This window comes from Mercenaria mercenaria, chromosome 8, assembly GCF_021730395.1.
Source record: "Mercenaria mercenaria strain notata chromosome 8, MADL_Memer_1, whole genome shotgun sequence".
In the NCBI taxonomy this organism is placed as follows: Eukaryota; Metazoa; Mollusca; class Bivalvia; order Venerida; family Veneridae; genus Mercenaria; species Mercenaria mercenaria.
Window position 1 is genome coordinate 44,358,480 of NC_069368.1, and position 21,245 is coordinate 44,379,724.

The window sequence follows — 21,245 nt, forward strand, 5'->3', positions numbered from 1 at the left end:
ACCATATACACCCAGATAAATGCCCCACTGACTAAATATTTGCTTATTTAAGATCTTATAAGACTGATAAGACAATCCGCTGTCTAAAACAACATTTGTTTGAATGATTCTTCATTTTTTTTTTGTTATCGCTATAATTATGCATAGACTATCGTTTGAATATTTATACGAGTGTTTTATATAATAAATTTAAATATTTTACAACTTCCAAGACTGATACAGAGCTTATTTTTTAAAAGAGGAGAAGGAAAGGATCCAACCAAAGAATGAGCACTTATTTAATGGTATATGGTAGTTACACACATACAATCATTTAGCACAGACATATTGATATTTAAACTGTGTCACATTTCACCTAATCAAAGAGACCGTGTCTTCTTTGTATATGTTATTGTTACACCTGTTTTTAAATGCTACTAACCAGTGTGCCCTAACTTTTCTTCATGACATAATATTATGCTTTATTTAATAATTAAAATGATCTCTTTTAAGTACAATATGCTTCTTTGAGGTATGGTTAATAATGTCACAAAATCATACCTAAATCTAGATCTGTGTCTACAGGACACTGGTGTCCCCACTTACTAACACCATACTGACATATGTTAGTTACATTCAATGCAAGACTAAGTATACTTTCAGCATGGGGTGATGGTTGGTTGGTGGGTAAGGATATCTCCAAAAATATCAAGCACACAAGATAAAAGAAACTTAAGAGGGAAAAATTACATACCCGGTACATACATTTTGGATGGGAGGGGGAAACGGGTACAAACTTAAAAGATCCCGTTAGCATATTATTTAATAAGACAAGGACCATAACTCTGAATGAAATCCCAAACAAAATGAATGCATGCTGAATAATATTCCAAAACAATTTCATGATTCTAGGTCAAATATTTCTTTACATATATAGGACACAAACTTCTAGGCCCTGAATGTATATTTTTTACCATGACAAGGGCCAGAACTCTTGTCGGAGTGAAATTCTAAACAAGACCCCAGGAGCAAAACTTCTAATGCTAAATAATATTCCTAAATAGTTTCAAGATTCTAGGTTAAATACTTTTTGAGATGGATGCGACAAAAAACCTTCTAGGCCCTTCATGCTTATTTCTGCTTCAGTCAAGAGCCATAACTCTTGTCTGGCTGACTGAAATTTCAAACTGTGTGATGCCTGATAACTCTATCATGTCAAATATTTTTTCAGTTAAGCGCAACACTAATTTGGATGAACACACCAACAGACAAATGGACAAAGGCCAACCTAAGTGCTACCCAATTATTTTTTTCATTTTTTGTGGTTGGGGGCATAATAATGCTGAAAATACAAATAATCAAATACATTAAAATACAACCTTTCATCACTTTTGACTATAGTATCATTACTGCAAAAGCCATCAAATCAAAGTTAAGAAACAAGTGTATTCTTAATAATTACCAAGTTACAAACAGAATCTTTAAGACATACATAAAATGTGACACAGTTTCTGGACAAGAAATGGATCATAGGGAATTACTGTTTACCTCCGGTGGATCATTTTCATGAGATGTTACACAAACTTTTGGTACTGGCCCTAGATGAGGGGGAGGTACTCGCGGGCTTTCTGCAAGCCCCACATGGTTTTGAGATGATTGCGTGGGTGACATATGTCCGGGCCCCTGACCCCTGTGCCGCTGCTGCTGTTGATGCATATATAACAAATACTGTTGTTGCATTCGAGGATCCATTTGTAATGTGGTGGGATCTATGTTTGGAACCTATACAGACAAGAGCAACAAAACAACACTAATCAGCACTGGGCAACACAACAATAAAAAACACTAGTACTACAATATAGTATACTACTCACACCAATACACACTCTATACAACTATGTATCAAAGCCTGGGTTATGTTTTTTGCTAATGCTGCTTTTTTTTAAAAATAATATTTCCTGTTCATCTAATTCTGGTCGATTATTTCAAAATTATGCTGGGTTATCATTTATCAAATATCTAAAGCTCTAGACACTAAAACTGGAGCAAAAAAAATGGCAAATTGTGAAACTTGACATTGATTTGTCTTTGTGTGGCTAACTGTTGTTAACCTTGACCTACTGACTTTAAAATAAGGAATGTGCAAGTTTTGTAGAAGTTTGATCTTAATCCAATTAAAACAACTTACGATGCATACATATATACATGTACACTATTTTCACAATTAACCCTTACCCTGCTAAATTTTTATAATGAACTTGTCCATCTTTCAATTTGGACAGTACCATTAACTGTTAAAAGGGGTGCTTACCAAAGATACTGACTGAATGGCGGACAGTGCAGATCTTGATCAGACTGTATGGACGTGCAGGTTGATCATGATCTACACTGGTCGCAAGGACAGAATCAACTGTGTCCAGCATGACATGGGTTAAGTTAAATATAACTGTCCAAATACAGGTCAAAAACAGCTGCTTCCGAACTCCACCAAGATTTAGCGATTTCGTTTCGAATAAATTTGGTTAAGATCCAGAAAAAGCACTAAGTACTCTATATATTGCACATGCCCAAATTTTCCACCAGACAAATAGCATGTAAAGTGTGTATCTTAATTCATCCTTTTTTATTTACAGAGCAGTATATACTAATTGTCCATTTCTGACTGAATTGATATAAACTTTTTAAGTTTTAAATAGTAAATGAAATGCCGCACTCTTCCAAAATATCTCACTGGCAAAATCTGTTTATTCATCTCCATCTTTGCTCAGTTCATGTGAAAAACTGCTTTTGCAATCAAATATTTACAAAGGCTGCCTTAAATAATTCCATTTGACAACATAATTAATGTAAAATGAAATCGGTCAAAAACAAATGGCAATGAAATGTAAAATAAAATTAATTGAAAGCAAAAAAAAAAGGTATACAATCTTCTTTACCTATAAGCACTTAGGGTGACTATATGACATTTTACTTGCTAAAATGTGTAGTTTCTTTTTTCTTCTATTTAGAAAGTACATAAACCTAAATCAGAGGTACACCCAGAATGAGGATATATTCTCAAAAGTTTATAGTAACTACATTTTTTAATTTTAATTTGAATCAATACAGTTTTACATTATACTAGTATATGACTGCACCTCATTAACACTTATTGCAGTATGATCATTTAAACTAATGCTAATTAATTATATGAAAGTTCTATAAACAATTTTTTTTTCAGACTGTGTCTTGGTGTGACTAGCAATTTTGGTGAAACCATATGAATCATCAATTGTGACAACTACAAAGTACGCACAAGAATTTTACTACACTGACAATGGATATTTAAAGCCTGGACTGTTAACCTACTTTTTCAGAAGTCTGCCTTGGTGCCTGTTGGTCAAAAACGAAACATATTAAGTGTTTGGCTGCCACTTATGATAGAACACCATAATGATCTGTACTGGGCAGATGTAATAGCCACTAGCAGAACAGAAAGACTGTGACTGCCCTCATCATCACTTATTTTTAGTCATTAATGGATCCTTGACAGTCACTGTGCAAGCCATTGGGCAAACTCTGACCAATCCCAGTCACATACTGGATACCGTAACAACATTTGAAACATGGGTCCTAACTGATTGTTTTTGTCCCATTAATGTAAGGCTGTCAACGTAAAGCAAGTTCTGTTAATGGCTTATGCAAGGCAACTGCTGCAAACAAGAACTAAAATACGAAAATTTCAAAAAAAAAAAAAAAAAAAAAAAAAAAAAAAAAACATGCTGTTCTGCTTTTAATAACAAATACTGTATTATTTTTTTTCTTAATATCCAATATACATGTTGCTTATGCAAATATGGGATTAAAGCAGGACAATGCAATACAATGAACTATCTAGATAATAAAAACCGATCTGAGGCATGTGTGTTTTCTAATGAATTTCTTACATCCCATGTACACTGAGTATCTGTAGACCCTCGAGTCATTTCACAAAGCAAAACCATTAAATTAGCAAAATATCTGCATAAATGGAAAACAAAGTGCAGAATTTTTTTCCAATATACACTCTTACAATATTATCATCATATAATTATGTCCACCATTGTTCATACAGCCCTAGTGACAATACAGTTATGAAATGAAGAGATTTACTGCTACATATATTTCTCTAACCAAAAAGTACCACTGGACAGACAGATGGACATTGCCATTGCATAGTATGTCCTGTTTCTCCTCCACCCCACAGAGAATCATATGATATGTCAATCTTCTGTTTTTCCTATCAAGTAGAAGTACACAGTACAATGACCTTATATAAGCAAAAATAAAACAAAAATACTTGAAAATGTGCTTTGCAACCATTAGCTTAATGTCTGTGAAGGATTGTTAAATCCTTATCTGAACTGGGCAAAAAGATATTGGAATAATTTGTTAAAGCAGCAGTTGCTTAGTACATGTATTTGTATACAAATTCATTATTCAAAACCAGAATTTTTTTTGCAATTGATACTTATTTTACAATGGTCATACTCTTCCAAGACAAACTTGTAACAAGTCAACCCTTATTTTTTTTAATGTAATCCCTACATTTTATGCGCTATTACTTGTCAGGATTATCTCCAAGTAAATGAAAATCACCCACTGCTTTTCTACTTCCATTCTAAAGTTCAGTTCATGAAAATCCCTCACTTACATAAAGCAATGGTATTTTGGCTATAAATGTACTGCTACTATATAACTACTGGGATATTACAACAACAAACGCCATGATTTTACTCTTACCGGAGGGGAGACAGGAACTCTCATAGATGGGTTTCCATTTCCAGTCAAGACGAGGGGACTAGGTCCACTAGCGTTCATCCTTCGTCGTTGACTTCCTGGGCTTTGCGCGGGCGATCCATTGTGGTGCTGTGGGGGCCCCATATTTATATTATGAGCACTGGTTGGTGAGAGATTGGCAGAGCTGTTGTTGTAGTTCTGATCTTCAATGTCTAAGGGGGTTGTGAGGGGTGATGGGAACTGGAGGATGGTCAGATCGGGTAATGAGCCTGTGTTGTTAGCCACAGGGACATGCATCTGTGAGTCCGGCTCACCAGATGGATATATGCTACAAAATATTTTTATTAAACATTATTAAAAATTTTCCTTTGAAAAATGCACAACAAACATGCAGACATATGAATAGCTTTTTATTAGCTGTGCTGAATCTTTGGGATGCTATAATATACCATCTATCAATCAAAACCATTCATGAATTTAAGACAATATCTTTCCATCATACCGAACATGTGAGACAAAATTCCAAGTACTTGTCACAGACTTTTCAAGCACCTTTTAAAATTTTCAAGGACTACTTTCTCAAAACTTTGTCTTGAAATCACAGTCAGAAAAGTATTTATCAACTGTAAAAGATGTTCCTTTTTCAATCACAAAAGTGTTATAATTAAAGCTTATATGGTGCTCTGATCATAAACTTAATATCAAAAGCAGTCAATGTTCATAAATTATAAAATAACTTACTTTATATTTGGCACTTCACATGACTTAGGTCTTTGTTGTAACTGAAAAAATATAAACAATTAAATTTAGTACGGCTGCATCAATTGCGACACAAACTTGAGGATTTCAAACATCAAACATTAACTGATTAACATTTGCCCAGTGGAAATATTTGGGACTGACACAATCAAATCCAGTTCATGGAAATTTAATCTCCTTTGAAAAATAATGATTAAACACTAACCATGCTAACACATTTGCATAAAGTTACCTGTCAATACCTTTAATGATTTAGTTAACAAGGAGATTCAAATCAAATTTGCTTCATCACCCAATACAGAATATATTTTGCCTATAAACATACAGGACAGTCAAATGTAAGCAAACACTGCAATATATAAATAATTGATTAATTAAATGATTTGTATAATTAATAATCTAGCATCAGTAAAATTACTAGAAATTTAATACTGGTAGTTATTCATTCTAGCATAAAAATGCTATTATTCACATTTTCAAAGCTGTTTTAACAGGACAAGTAAACAAGATCACATACAATGAACTCATTAGCATTAATGCAAGTTGGTTTCTTGAAAAAGCATTTGTAGAATTTCTCTGGATACTTTGGTACCCTCGCTAGTTACCAACCAATCCCTCACCATTCTGCAGATGTTACAACTCAACTACATTCCTACATTATAAATAGATGCCCACGGGCAACATGTCGAGCCCGCCATTTAACCCCCAACTGTGACCTTGACCTTTGAGATAGGAACTGGGGTTTGCACATGACACTGCGACTCACTGAGGTTAACATACAAGCCAAATATAAACAAGATTGCTCCATGCATGTCAAAGTTATGGTCCGGACAAACAATTCTGGATGGATGCACGCACGTACACCAAACAGCCATTTTGACAAATATGTCTTCGCTTCCGCAAGTGGGCTTGACAAAAACTATCTTATTTTCTTACCTTTTTTGGATCCCATGGGAAGGGTCCTGCTGACATTCCAGAGTTTTCCCCAACAACTTCATGTACTGAAGAGATATATCACACAACAAAAATAATATACTATAAGCATTGTAGGCTTTAAAATAATAACTTTTAGGTCTGAAATATAAATCCTGATTTACTCCTTGACTATTTATTCTTCCTTTCAGAAATCAGCAATTCTTTAGGGTAATTGTTTTCTTTATACAAAAATACCCTCACATTGCTTTTATGTCCTGAACGAGAACTAATTCATTCTGTTAACAAAGCACGTCATCCTACTGTAGACATCCCCATTACAGGGTAGCCAACCCTCGGGATTTTACAGTAACATACACAGGAAAAATATGTCGATTTAGGTAACATTTTTGCTTTTGTCTTTTTTTTTATTACTGGACAGACTTTTAACAAAATAAAAAGTGTCTAAGACAGTAAAATGAGAGAAGCGTAGACCTGTCAAACACTCGCAATACTTCATTCAAACACTTTGCCCAAAGCCCAAACGCACACTACCTACACATTCTGATCCATGAAAAAAAATTTCTGCATTAAGTGTTTGTGTAAAGTATTGAGATATATGTATGGCAGATGTTTTGTGCCGAGGAGATCACTCTTTTTCCTGTCTTCGATGCTTTTTATGTATCAAAATCAGTCAAGTATTAATGAAATAATAAGCAAAAGTGTCACTTAATTCAGGTAATTTCTCTGTATGTTTGATACTGAAATGTCATGTGGGTTGGTCACCCTGCATTAAAGATGTATTAATCCAAATTCATATATTAACTAAAATGGTGTTCAATCTAAATCAATAATTTAGACCAAGTAAAAAACAGGTTGTGTAATTCAATTTAAACAAGATACCACCTAAAAATATTTTTAGAGTAAGTAAAATACTAGAACATACTTCGCCGATGCATGGGTGGGGTATTTGGACTAGTACCATCAGTGCTTCGTCCCATGGCAGAACTCGAGTGTATTGCTGAATCCGAATTTGTTCTGAAACAACACAGTAGATTTTTCAGATATGTTACCAAAATATTCTATATTTCAAAACTTGAAATCAATTTCTTTAGCTATGGTTGCTCACCTGAAAATGAAAATGAAAATTATATCTTGGCACATAAATTTTTAATTACATGTCAATTATGTGAAGTGAAATAACAAATTTCATGATAAAATCTACAATAATTCACTGGTGTACTTGATTTTAAATGAATATGAAACGTGTTTGGTGACACACAATACACAGAGATTATCGGTAATTACAATTTCGCTGACCAAAAAGATACTTACACATGCGCATTCATTTTTTCCACGTTTTAATCAACAGAAGATTTGAAGAGTGTTTTGCCCCTTTTCTTGAAGGCTAGGACCTGATTGTAAAGCCATGCACACTCACAATTCTTAATGTGTGTGAAGCTCTACTGGCTGAAGCTGGTGAGTGTGCAGTTTTATTGACTGAAGCATAGTGCGTTTCTTTATTAGTTTTTGGGGTTTTTTAAACGCCGTTTTTCAACAGTATTTCAGTTATGTAACGGCGGGCAGTTAATATAACCAGTGTTCCTGGATTCTGTGCCAGTACAAACCTTTTCTCCACAAGTAACTGACAATTTCCCCACATGAATCAGAGGTGGAAGACAAATGATTTCAGACACAATGTCTTTTATCAATCGTCAAAGAACATACGCCTTGCCTGGGGATCGAACTCACAACCCCACGATCCATAGATCTGCGCTCTCCCTATTGAGCTAAGCATGCCAACTAAACTGCAGAATACAATTAGTTGAATTTTAGAATTGAACTGATAACAAAAATCAGATGACGGATGACATCATAGTTATCAGCCTGACAAGACTGAGAGGGACTGACAAGCTGTTGAAGAGCAAAGCTGTACACCCCTAAAAAATAATTTGCCACCAGTAGGGGTACTAAAACCTGAATTCTCCATCCCTTTGTTTCAGCGAAATGTAGTTTATACCAAACTAGGCATTTTTAGGTGTAACTTGACCTATCATTATAAAATCTGTTCTATGAAAACAAGCAATAACTTTTTATTAAAACTGAGATAAATATACGAGAAAACAAGAGGGCCAAGATGGCCCTAAGTCGCTCACCTGAGAAACACACCATAACAGTGTAAACATGTTTGACCTAGTGATTTCATGGAAAAAATATTCTGACCAATTATCACTAAAATTGGAGAAAAAATCTTGAGTATAAATAAAAAAAAAAGTATTTTCTTTGATTTGACCTAGTGACCTAGTTTTTGATCCCAGATGACCCATATTCGAATTTGACCTAGATTTCAACAAGGCTAACATTCTGACCGAATTTCATGAAGATCAATTGAAAAATACAGCCTCTATCGCATACACAAGGTTTTTCTTTGATTTGACCTAGTGACCTAGTTTTTGATCCCAGACTACCTATATTCGAACTTGACCTAGATTTCATCAAGGAAACCATTCTGACAAAATTTCATGAAGATCAGTTGAAAAAATTTAACCTCTATCGCATACACAAGGTTTTTCTTTCATTTGACCTAGTGACCTACTTTTTGACCCAGAAGACCCATATTCAAACTTGACCAAGATTTCATCAAGGCAATCATTCCGACCAAATTTCATGAAGATCAATTGAAAAATACAGCCTCATTGAATACAGAAGAGTTTTCTTTGATTTCACCTAGTGACCTACTTTTTGATCCAAGATGACTTATAATCAAACTTAATGTAGATTTTATCAAGGCAACCATTCTGACCATATTTCATGAAGATCAATTGAAAAATACAGCCTCTATCGCATACACAAGGTTTTTCTTTGATTTGACCTAGTGACCTACTTTTTGACCCTAGATGACCCATATTCAAATCAAACCTAGATTTCATCAAGGCAATCATTCTGACTTAATTTCAGGAAGATCAACTGGAAAATATAGCCTCTATTGCATACACAATGTTTTTCTTTGATTTGACCTAGTGACCTAATTTTTGACCCCAGCTGACCCATTTTCAAACTCGGCCTAGATTTCATTAAGATTATCATTTTGACTTAATTATAGTGACCTACTTTTTGATCCAAGATGACTTATAATCAAACTTAATGTAGATTTTATCAAGGCAACCATTCTGACCATATTTCATGAAGATCAATTGAAAAATACAGCCTCTATCGCATATACAAGCTTTTCCTTTGATTTGACCTAGTGACCTACTTTTTGACCCAAGATGACCCATATTCAAAACTGACTTAGATTTCATCAAGGCAATCATTCTGACCAAAATTTATGAAGATTAATTGAACAAGAGGGCCAAGATGGCCCTAGGTCGCTCACCTGAGAAACACACCATAACACACCATAACAGTGTAAACATGTTTGACCTAGTGATTTCATGGAAAAAAATATTTTGACCAATCATCATTAAAATTGGAGCAAAAATCTTGAGTATAAATAAGTATTTTCTTTGATTTGACCTACTGACCTAGTTTTTGACCCCAGAATACCCATATTCGAACTTGACCTAGATTTCATCAAGGCTATTATTCTGACCAAATTTCATGAAGATCAATTGAAAGATACAACCTCTATCACATACACAAGGTTTTTCTTTGATTTGACCTAGTGACCTACTTTTTGACCCTAGGTGACCCATATTCAAATTTCACCTAGATTTTATCAAGGCAATCATTCTGACTTAATTTCAGGAAGATCAATTGGAAAATGTAGCCTCTATTGCATACACAATGTTTTTCTTTGATTTGACCTAGTGACCTAATTTTTGACCCTAGATGATCCATTTTCAAACTTGGCCTAGATTTCATTAAGATTATCATTTTGACTTAATTTCAGGAAGATCAATTGAAAAATACAGCCTCTATCGCATATACAAGCTTTTCCTTTGATTTGACCGAGTGACCTGTGAAATCATTAATATTCGTGGGGGACTAATTTTCGTGGATTTCGTGGTTGAGACAATCCACGAAATTTAATCCCAACAAACAAGTAAATTGCCCATTCATTGTATGTTTAAAAGTTGAAATCCACGAATTTATATCCCCACAAAATTGCCATTTGGAACAAAACCACGAAATTTCATGTCCACAAAATTAAATGATTTTACAGTATTCAAACTTGACCTAGATTTCATCAAGGCAATTATCCTCACCAAAATTCATGAAGATTAATCGAACAAGAGGGCCATGATGGCCCTTTATCGCTCATCTGTTATCATTGCACTTGAGGACAAGAAGGTCCTCAGAAAAAATATCTAAGTCCAAAGGACAGGAACAACAAAGGGAAGAAATTTAACCAAAAAGATAAAAAAATTCTTACAAGGTATAGATATGTCAAAATACACCTAAAAATTGGAGGTACCATCCATGTTGTACCACAGAAAAGTGGTCTTGGTTTTTCCCTACGGCCAATAATAAAAAAGTTACTAAAAATAAGCTATTTATAGTAACATAAAAGGGAAGTAATTAAAAAAAATATAAGAGAACAAAAGAAGGATCTGCCAAATAAATCTGTTGACATAAATGAAAATTCAGATCAGTATCTTCATTAGTTATGGAGATATACCCATTTTAATTTGAAATAAAGGGAGGTAATTTGACATAAAATCAGTCCATAGTTATCTACCCTGATTGTCTCAATCCAACTAATAACAATAATGAAATTTCAAATGAGTCCTATAAGTACTTACTGATATAAATCCATTTTGATCACAATCAGGGGAGGTAATCAGATATAAAATAACTCTGGAACGCATGATTGGATCTGATTTGTCATGGAATCCAAGATTTCTTGTTGCTGAAGATATTTTGGAAGTTTGTATCAAATAAAACCATAAATGAAGTCTCCATATGGCTGCAAAAGCCAAAATAGCCAATTTTGGACCTTTAAGGGGCCATAACTCTGGAACCCATGATGGAATCTGGCCAGTTGAAGAAAGGAAGCAAGATCTTGTGGTGATACAAGTTGTGTGCAAATTTGTTTAAAATCAAATCATAAATGAAGCTGCTATTGCGCAGACAAGGTCAAAATAGCTAATTCTGGCCCTTTCAGGAGCCATCACTCTGGAACCCATGACGGAATCTGGCCAGTTGAAGAAAGGAAGCAAGATCTTGTGATGATACAAGTTGTGTGCAAGTTTGGTTAAAATCAAATCATAAATGAAGCTGCTATTGTGCAGACAAGGTCAAAATAGATAATTCTGGCCCTTTCAGGGGCCATCACTCTGGAACCAATAACGGAATCTGGCCAGTTCAAGAAAGGAACCAAGATCTTATGGTGATACCAGTTGTGTGCCAGTCTGGTAAAAATCAAATCATAAATAAAACTGCTATTGTGCAGACAAGGTCAAAATAGCTCATTTCGGTTCTTCAGGGGCCATAACTCTAGAACCCATAAAGGGATCTGGCCAGTTCAAGAAAGAAACCAAGATCTTATGGTGATACAAGTTGTGTGCAAGTTTGGTTAAATTCAAATCATAAATGAAGCTGCTATCATGCAGACAAGAAATTGTTGACGCACAAAAATAGCAAATTCTGGCCCTTTAAGGGGCAATAACTCTAGAACCCATGATGGGATCTGGCCAGTTTTCGAAAGGAATTGAGATATCATGCCAATACAAGTTTTGTACAAGTTTGATCAAAATTGCTTGCAAAATGTGGTCTCTATCTTGTTCACAAGAAATTGTGGACGGACGACGGACGGACAACGCACGTACGAAGGGCGATCACAAAAGCTCACCCTGTCACTATGTGACAGGTGAGCTAAAAATAAAGCCTCTATCGCATACACAAGGTTTTTATTTGATTTGACCTAGTGACCTAGTTTTTGACCCTAGATGACCCATTTTCAAACTCGGCCTAGATTTCATCAAGGTTATCATTCTGACCAAAATTCATGAAGATTAATTGAAAAATACAGCCTCTATCGCATACACAAGGTTTTTCTTTGATTTGACCTAGTTTTTGATCCCAGATGACCCATTTTCGAACTCGGCCTAGATTTCATCAAGGTTATCATTCTGACCAAAATTCATGAAGATTAATTGAAAAATACAGCCTCTATCGCATACACAAGGTTTTTCTTTGATTTGACCTAGTGACCTAATTTTTGAACCCAGATAACCCATTTTCAAACTCGGCCTAGATTTCATCAAGATAATCATTCTGACCAAAATTCATGAAGATCAGTTGAAAAATACAGCCTCTATCGCATACACAAGGTTTTTCTTTGATTTGACCTAGTGACCTAGTTTTTGAACCCAGACGACCCATTTTCAAAGTTGGCCTAGATTTCATCAAGGCTATCATTCTGACTAAATCTGATGAAGCTCAGTTGAAAAATACAGCCTTTATCGCATACACAAGCTAAATGTTGACAGATGACAGACGCCCAACATCAAGTGATCAGAAAAACTCACCTGAGCATTGCTCAGGTGAGCTAAAAAGCAAACATATTGTCCTCAAACCCCTTTTTACTGATTAACTGAGCCTTTCCATCACCGTACTCATTCTTTGTGCAAAATGATCTTTGGTTTTATATAATATGTCTTCCAAGGTTATAATAAAATGGTTTGGAGACCAGTCTGAGAACGCAACTTAGCCATTGGTCAATTTTAAGACTGTGTTTACATACAACCAATCAGATGCTGGAGTCCTGAGACTGGTTTCCAAACTATTGCTTTATAAGCTTGAAGTCTATCAGTCTACCTCCAAATTCCTGCATAAAATCACCTCTCATAATGTTAAAGCTACAAGCCTTTTTAATCATCCCCTTTTCCTCTCTGTACATACAATACAACAGCTTTTTAGGTACTTTTTCTTTTCCCCATGCTCTTATATACATTATGCTACATGTCACTGAATAATTATGTTAATCAATATCTACTACCTAGACACTTCCTATATCTCTTTCATGCAAAACTGACAAAAAATAAAATTTGCTGTAAATGTCAATGTTATCAACTAATCAAAACATGTTAATTAATAATTAATATTCATTCACATTTGTTTAGCATATAAAGTAAAGATTTATAACAATAGCAATGAACAGGAAAGTAACATAAAATTCTTCAAAATTAACATTCCGTGTTTGATTTGTATGCTATTGAATTTATATGAACTGGAGTATGCAGAGTTGATTTAACAACAGATCATATTGGTTTGTTTTGATGGGTACCACTAACAACATTATATCAGGTACAGGTAACAACTTTGGTGGAAACCTTGACTTCCATAAGCCAGTTGGATAGTTTTCATAATGAAATAATTCCCCATCCAAGGATGAAATTCTGGCAACCACCGATGTCTGTGGCAAGTGACTGAAGTCAGCGACTGACTTCCTGGCCTGGGGGGGAAATCAAAATTAACCTTGCCACTTATCAATTTCAAGATTTAGCACAAAACCAACCCACCACATAGGAATGGTCTCTGAACTTGACTTTTTTTTTAAACATTTTAACCACACAGCGAGTCATTCTACATTACTGTAAACATTTCTTCACAATTCAGTTACTAAACTGCTTAAATGAATTTTAACTTAAAAACGTATGGTAGAATTCCTGTATATGTGATGGGCAGAATTTTACCCAGTAATAGAATTTCTTCAAACTTTGGATATTGAAGGACAATCATCTAAGAAACAGAACTATGCAATAAAAGGGGAAAATGCCATTTTCAAGGGCAGATAACTCTTTTTCAATACCGATGGCCTATGACTTTTATTGCATATTTTTGTTTCTTAGATGATTGTCCTTCAATATCCAAAGTTTGAAGAAGTTCTATTATTGGGAAAAATTTCGCCCATCTCATATACAGGAATCCTTTAAAACTACAATGACCTTTAAATAAGCAGCATAAACATGACTGGTTTACAAGTACTGATAAAATTTTTAGCAGGAATACAAATTTATCTTTTGTTGAAACTGAATGAGCACAAAATAAAATATCTGGTTTGAACATTTTTACCAAGCATGGCTTACATTTCAATAAAACACACCACCAAAGTGTTCTAAAAACATACCACTGAAGTGTTCTATGATATAGTTAACATACATTCCCTCCTATAAGACCATATTTTCATCTCATACTAAAAAACACATTTCTGAAACTCATTTTCCACAATTTTGACCTGACATAGCCAGACAGACAGAATGTTTATCCATATGCCACTACTACTCCATGCGAAGGGTGAATAGATCAGGATAAAACAGTATGAAGACATTTATATAACAAGACTAACCCTTATCATGCTGAACACGACTGATTCTGCCTTTGCAACCAGTGCAGATCATGGTCAGCCTGCATTTCCATGCAGTCTGATCATGATCTGCACTGGTCGCCATTCAGTCAGTATCTTTTTGGTAAGCACCCCTTTTAACACTTAATGGTGCTGTCCATATTGAAAGATGGACAAGTTCATTATAGAAATTTAGCAGGGTAAGGGCTAAGAGTAGACACTTCATAGAACTTTATACACTATCAATCACTACTGGACAGAATTGAGAACATTCTATATACAGTCAACATCATGCTGCAGACCATCAACCTGACCTCTTATATCAGAACCAATGATAGAAATGGCTTTACAAGTGTGCAAAGTATATCAGGGCCTCCTCTACAATTTGATGATTTTTAATTTAAAACTTAAGTTTGAAATTAGAAACAATAATGGCTCTCAAGTTTGTAAAAATAATAAATACTTGGATGCAAAATAACTGTTTATTCAATAAAGTATGTGACAAAATTTGAAATTACTAAGAAACGAAGGAGGCCCTATATATATATGTATTGTTACTATTCATTAAATATATAGACTTGACTTTTAATTTTGTGTAAGCAAAGACAATTCAATTTCTCTATACAAGGTCAAGGCAATATTATAGCTGAGTGTCTATGTATCATTTTCATTTATGTAAATAACATGAAGGGCATCTACATTGTATGACATATGCCCCAATGAAAATGCATGACACAATATCATGACATCCGAAAGAGGCATAACTGAAAAAGAAATGAGATGGGACTAGAGACAAATGTTCATATTTATTTGAAGCTGATGACGTTTACCAAGTTTCATTTGAATTTGAGTTACAATTTAGGTAAAGTTGCAGTATTTTATTGTCCAAAAAAGGGTTGTAGCTCCAGAGAAAACCCAGACATGAAAGCCACAATAATATGAACATGTCTACTTCATGCTGATGATGTATACCAAGTTTCATTTTAATTGGATGGAAACTGCAGAAGTTGGGTACACAAGAGTGATGGACAGACTGACTGGCTCATGGATGGACAGTTCAAGCATTATATAAGCCTTGTGGGTCTCTAACATTGGGGGGCATAAAAACAACTATGCATCAGTAACAATTTCAAATTTCACATGTCAAAAACAACAATTTTTTTAAGTCAAATTAAAAATCATAAACTTAAGCATCAACTGATATACATGAATTTAATACTCCAGTCACCGTTTTTCATGAATCTGAAACATAACACAACACCCAAGGTGAGACGTTTATGAGCAGCACCTGCGAACCATTCCATCTACCTGATTATATACAATGGCATATCAGCATCACAATGGAGCAAACATACAACATCTTACTCTCATGAGACTTGTCAAAGTATGTACAAACAAAACACAGGGACTTTAATATAAGGGATGTTACGAGCAGCTAATGGACAACGGCAGGGTTTATGTAAAGATAAATTATATTCAGAAGTTCATGTTTCATGACATTCCCTTTGATTTTTTGTTGTGAAAGGCGGAGTCTGATTACATTTTTTTTATCTCAAATACATGTATAAACCCTTAATCTGTGATACACCTAATATAAGAAATTTCATAGTATGACTTGTAAACTTGCTGTATTATTTGATTTTTTTTTTCTTTTCAAAGAAGTTCAAGCCCTGGACAGTTTTCAATTCATCATATTCTTAAAAACCCTCAAACATTTATCAATTTATGAAAATTGTAGAAGATAAATGCAATGTATTACTTTATATTTGTACTTTAACATGTAAAGTTTTAACACTACAATAATTATAAAGCATTTTATCATGAAATTATAAATTTTACTGTGGGTGATTTAAGGGGATAAATATGGAAGGATGGGGAAGCAAGAGCAGGGACTGACTTGCCTAACAGCCAAGGGTAACAGGGGAAATCAAACCAAGTTGTCTAAAAAGGTAATCTACATTTTATCATATGTTTACAGACAGTGGTCTTAACTTTGCTTTAATGCGCGGTTCAGTATAAATACTGTGCCACTAGAAGCAACCCTGCAAAATTTTTATGGCACAGGAATTTTTTTATGTGAAATCAATTTCCATGCTGTAAGTACAAACAAGAGGGTCATGAAGGCCCTGTATCGCTCACCTGACTATTGACCTAAAGATCATCAAGATTAACATTCTGAACAAGTTTCATTAAGATATGGTCATAAATGTGGTCTCTAAAGTGTTAACTAGCTTTTCCTTTGATTTGACCAGGTGACCTAGTTCCTGACCCTAAATGACCCAGATTCGAACTCGACCTAGATATCATCAAGATTAACATTCTGACTAAGTTTCATGAAGATACAGTCATAAATTCGGCCTCTAGAGTGTTAACAAGCTTTTCCTTTGATTTGACCTAGTGACCTAGTTTTTGACCCCACCTGACCCAGATTTGAACTTGACCTATAGATCATCAAGATCAACATTCTGACCAAGTTTCATTAAGATAAGGTCATAAATGTGGTCTCTACAGTGTTAACTAGCTTTTCCTTTGATTTGACGTGGTGACCTAGTTTTTGAAGCTACATGACCCAGATTCAAACTGGACCTTCAGACCATCAAGATTAACATTCTGACCAAGATTCATGAAGATATAGTCATAAATGTGGCCTCTACAGTGTTAACAAGCTTTTCCTTTGATTTGACCTGGTGGCCTAGTTTTTGAACCCAGATGACCCCCAATATCGAACTCGTCCAAGATTTTATTTAGGGTAACATTCGGACCAAGTTTCATTAAGATTGGGCCAAAATTGTGACCTCTAGAGTGTTAACAAGCTTTTCCTTTGATTTGACCTGGTGACCTAGTTTTTGACCCCAGATGACCCAATATCGAACTCATCCAAGATTTTGATGTGGGTAACATTCTGACCAAGTTTCATTAAGATTGGGCCAAAATTGTGACCTCTAGAATGTTAACTAGCTTTTCCTTTGATCTGACCTGGTGACTTAGTTTTTGACCCCAGATGACCCAATATCGAACTCATCCAAGATTTTACTGAGGGTAACATTCTGACTAAGTTTCATTAAGTGAGCCAAAATTGTGACCTCTAGAGTGTTAACAGTCAAATTGTTGACAACAGACGACTGACGTATGACCACAGGGCAATCACAAAAGCTCACCTTTGAGCACTTTGTGCTCAGGTGAGCTGAAAAAAAAATTCCCCGTGATGTAATATCCAAAATTGTGCGAGTCAAGATTGCAAAAAATGTTGTTACGGACAAACTAAATTAAATATACTTTCCTCTGCAGTAAGTTCCAAAATAACAAGACCAATGACAAAAATTACCCTTGTTGAAGTTGAACTAATAATTCCCTGCCCAGTAATTACCAAAAGGAACAAAATCTTTGAAGGGTTGCATTTCTTCCCCTTGGATACATTCTTACCATATTTTACCAAAACAAGATCACATACAAAAATTGTTATAATTACTCCAAAAATTTAACAAATGGACATGTTGAACATTAAACCAGCATTTCAATGTAGAAGGAACTCCTGTTTTTTACCATCATTTTAAAACTTTTGTGTTGATGGTATTCGGTCGAATACAAACAAATTTAAGATATTTAAGAAGATACTCCACGAAGATTGTGTCTCATGAGAGTATGATGCACAGATGAACATGATGTATTTAAGAGAAAGTTAAGATGTTTAGATGACTTCCTGTTAAAGACTCACTCACCGTGACAAGTGATTGACACCGTTCAGGTGCCGAAATAATCTGAAATTATTATACACTCGGATTAGTATGCAAGGGGTTTGAGTATAAAATAGCAGTTATTTAACACCTCAACCAAGAAAGTTAAAGACATTCTAGATAGAAAGAAGACCATTTTTTTCCTGCCTTTAATGTTGCATAACAATTATTAGGCAAAACCTTAAATGTAATTTTGAAAACCAGTACAAAATCAATCTTATGTTTTTTCGAAACACAAACAAAATTCAGGTAAGGTTTTATCATTTTAAGGTAACATTTCTTCAAGGAAATAATATCTACTTGCATGCAAAAGTATTGATTCCTATGAATTTCAAAGAGGGTCCTGGTCACCCTAAGTTGCTCACCTGAAACTGACTACATTTGTATTTAACCTTGAAGTATGTATGACATACTTGATCATAAAATGTAGTAACTGTGTTTAGTAAACAAGACACCGAACAGGTAGAGTGCCGAAATTTGGAAAAATCTGAGAGGTCCTTACAAGGACTTTATCTTTAAGATAAAAAAAATTGTCCCCTTTGAAGAAATTTAAAAAAAAAACTGTTAAAGAATGCACCTAACCAAGTTTGATAAAGATCTATCAAGCACTTTATGGAAAGTTGTTAAAGGTATTTATTTACTGTGAAGTGGTTAATGAGAAGTAGTTTTATAAAGACTTTCTGTTTTTAACTTTAAGTTTGACAGTGATCTATAAAGTTGTTAATGAATAAAAGTCATTTAGAATGTTGTTTTATGTTTTTAGCTCTAGTGGTCCCTAAAAGTTTATCGCTCAGCCAGAGGCCACGAGATTAGTCTTAAATTGAAAAGTTTCAATCATATGTGCAAATATCCTCTAGTTTACATTTGCATGAAATTCACCTATTTCATTTCACTTTCGCAAACTGATACTAAGACGACTTCTAAGAAAGTGCAAGATGCGATGGAACCCTTACTTTTTACTAATGATCTGATGAAAATATTGGACTTGACCAATGTTGAAATAAACATGTCACATTTTACTGGGATCTCCCTGTGTTTATATTGACCAGAAGGGGATTTGTAACATTTTAATGTACTAAAATTAAGTTTTGTACAAGTGATGCTTCATGTTCTATTCTAATTATATTTATAAATGCAGAATATATGATTGTTCTCACTTGCATTTTATTTTTTGGTTATGATGGCTAAGTTATTATCTTCTTTTATGTTGAAAACTGATAAATGTGTAACAGTAGTTAAAAGACAGTGAGCAACATATAGCAGGTGTTGTTAAAAGATTTTAGGTATAAGTGCACCTGGATTGTAAAGTTAGGATACTGGGGTGCCCATATGCCTTATTCTACTGAGAAGAACTGAATGATCTAGAAAGGTACATTTAAAAACTTCAAAATAAAAGGGTAAATATATTTTCAAAAGTTATCTCACCTTCTCCAACTGGTATCTGGTGGTGGCGATAAATATGCTCCACTTCCATATGGGGAACAATCAGCCTGTAAAATGCAAAACAAATTCTCTGCTAGAATAATTAATACTGCATGCCTGTGACGGGTTTCACTCACTATTTTAAGAATTCTTTTTTATACAGGTCAACAAACACAAAATGATCAATGCACTGTAAGTCACAATTATATAAATTTTTGACTATAGTAAAATGTCTGTTGCCATTAAGATGGCTTTAACCTAAATGGTGGAAATTTGTTAATTTTCATAAATACGATATTCATCACTGAAAAATGACAATGTTCAAGAAAATATGTTTGTCTCCATAAAAGCATGTAATAAGTAACTTTTTTCCTTCTGCAGTTCACTTTTTGTACTTCAAGGTTAACCTAGAAAAAATATTTTAAAAACAAACAGCACAGTCAAACTACCCTGGAGCTTGACTTGTCTGTATTTCATTGTGAAAGAACTACAGTACAATCGCGATCCTACGAAAAGCCAAGGGACCAGCCGTTGTTTTCGTAATATCGCATTTTCGTTCGAGCGTAGCATAGGAAATTTCGCTATACAGCACCTTAATAAATATCTTCACGTCGTAACCCGTGGTATTTAAACGTGATTTCACGAGTAAATGTATACCAATTTTATATGTACATCTAGGTTACTACAGATCTTATTCGAATCTGAACTCAGATGGTATCTGGAATGTAAAACGGGTTGGTTTTTCTTTAAGTTTTCTTTTCTTTCTTTCTTCACTTGTTATTCACTTTGTTGCACGAGAACAAAAAATCGCAGTTGCATATTCTGATACCCTCAGCTACCCTTTACTGAATTGTTTGCAATAATAAAACGACAATAAACAGACGATCAGGACCTTTTTATTTTCTTTATGCAGTGATTGTTTGAGACAATTTGAAGCAAGAGTGACTGGTATGCCATCCGATCTGATAGTTAAAGGAGAAAATTAACCAACAACTTGTGTCATAGTGTACAGCGTAATAATACTATGTGTTTCAAATTTAATTACTAAGTTTTCACACTTTAATTACTGTTTACGCCCAGCTAAATGATAGTGACTTTCCACTCTAAAGCGTTTTCACACCGTTATGGAAGGTGTGAAAATTTAGACGATACAGGTATTCGTAAAATCACAAGTTAAACAAGTTGAAAACATGCTTTAAGAACATAACAATACATTCGTAGGAGAGCATTTTTCATAAAATTGCATTTTCGTAAATTCGCGACTTTGTTACATAGAAATAAGAAGGAAACTAGCCGGGACCACAAAACCTTTTCGTAGTATACCGGTATTTCGTTAAATTGCAATTTGTAGCATCGCGAATGCACTGTAGTACAATAAAGCTTTATCATAA

At 34.4% G+C, this 21,245-nt stretch overlaps 1 protein-coding gene across 3 annotated transcripts in view; it reads right to left on the minus strand.

Moving 5' to 3' along the window:
- The window catches only part of LOC123566467 (CREB-regulated transcription coactivator 1-like), a 45,185-nt gene that overhangs the window by 19,421 nt on the left and 4,519 nt on the right, over nucleotides 1-21,245 (minus strand). For 2 of the 3 annotated variants that reach the window (XM_045360601.2, XM_045360600.2), the window contains exons 4-10: nucleotides 19,858-19,922; nucleotides 18,418-18,456; nucleotides 7,355-7,446; nucleotides 6,433-6,497; nucleotides 5,479-5,519; nucleotides 4,741-5,065; nucleotides 1,528-1,761 (exon numbers count right to left, since the gene is read on the minus strand). In XM_045360601.2, coding sequence (XP_045216536.2) covers nucleotides 1,528-1,761; nucleotides 4,741-5,065; nucleotides 5,479-5,519; nucleotides 6,433-6,497; nucleotides 7,355-7,446; nucleotides 18,418-18,456; nucleotides 19,858-19,922 — 861 coding nt within the window. The remainder of the gene's footprint in view (nucleotides 1-1,527; nucleotides 1,762-4,740; nucleotides 5,066-5,478; nucleotides 5,520-6,432; nucleotides 6,498-7,354; nucleotides 7,447-18,417; nucleotides 18,457-19,857; nucleotides 19,923-21,245) is intronic. The other variant, XM_045360602.2, reaches the window with a different exon arrangement.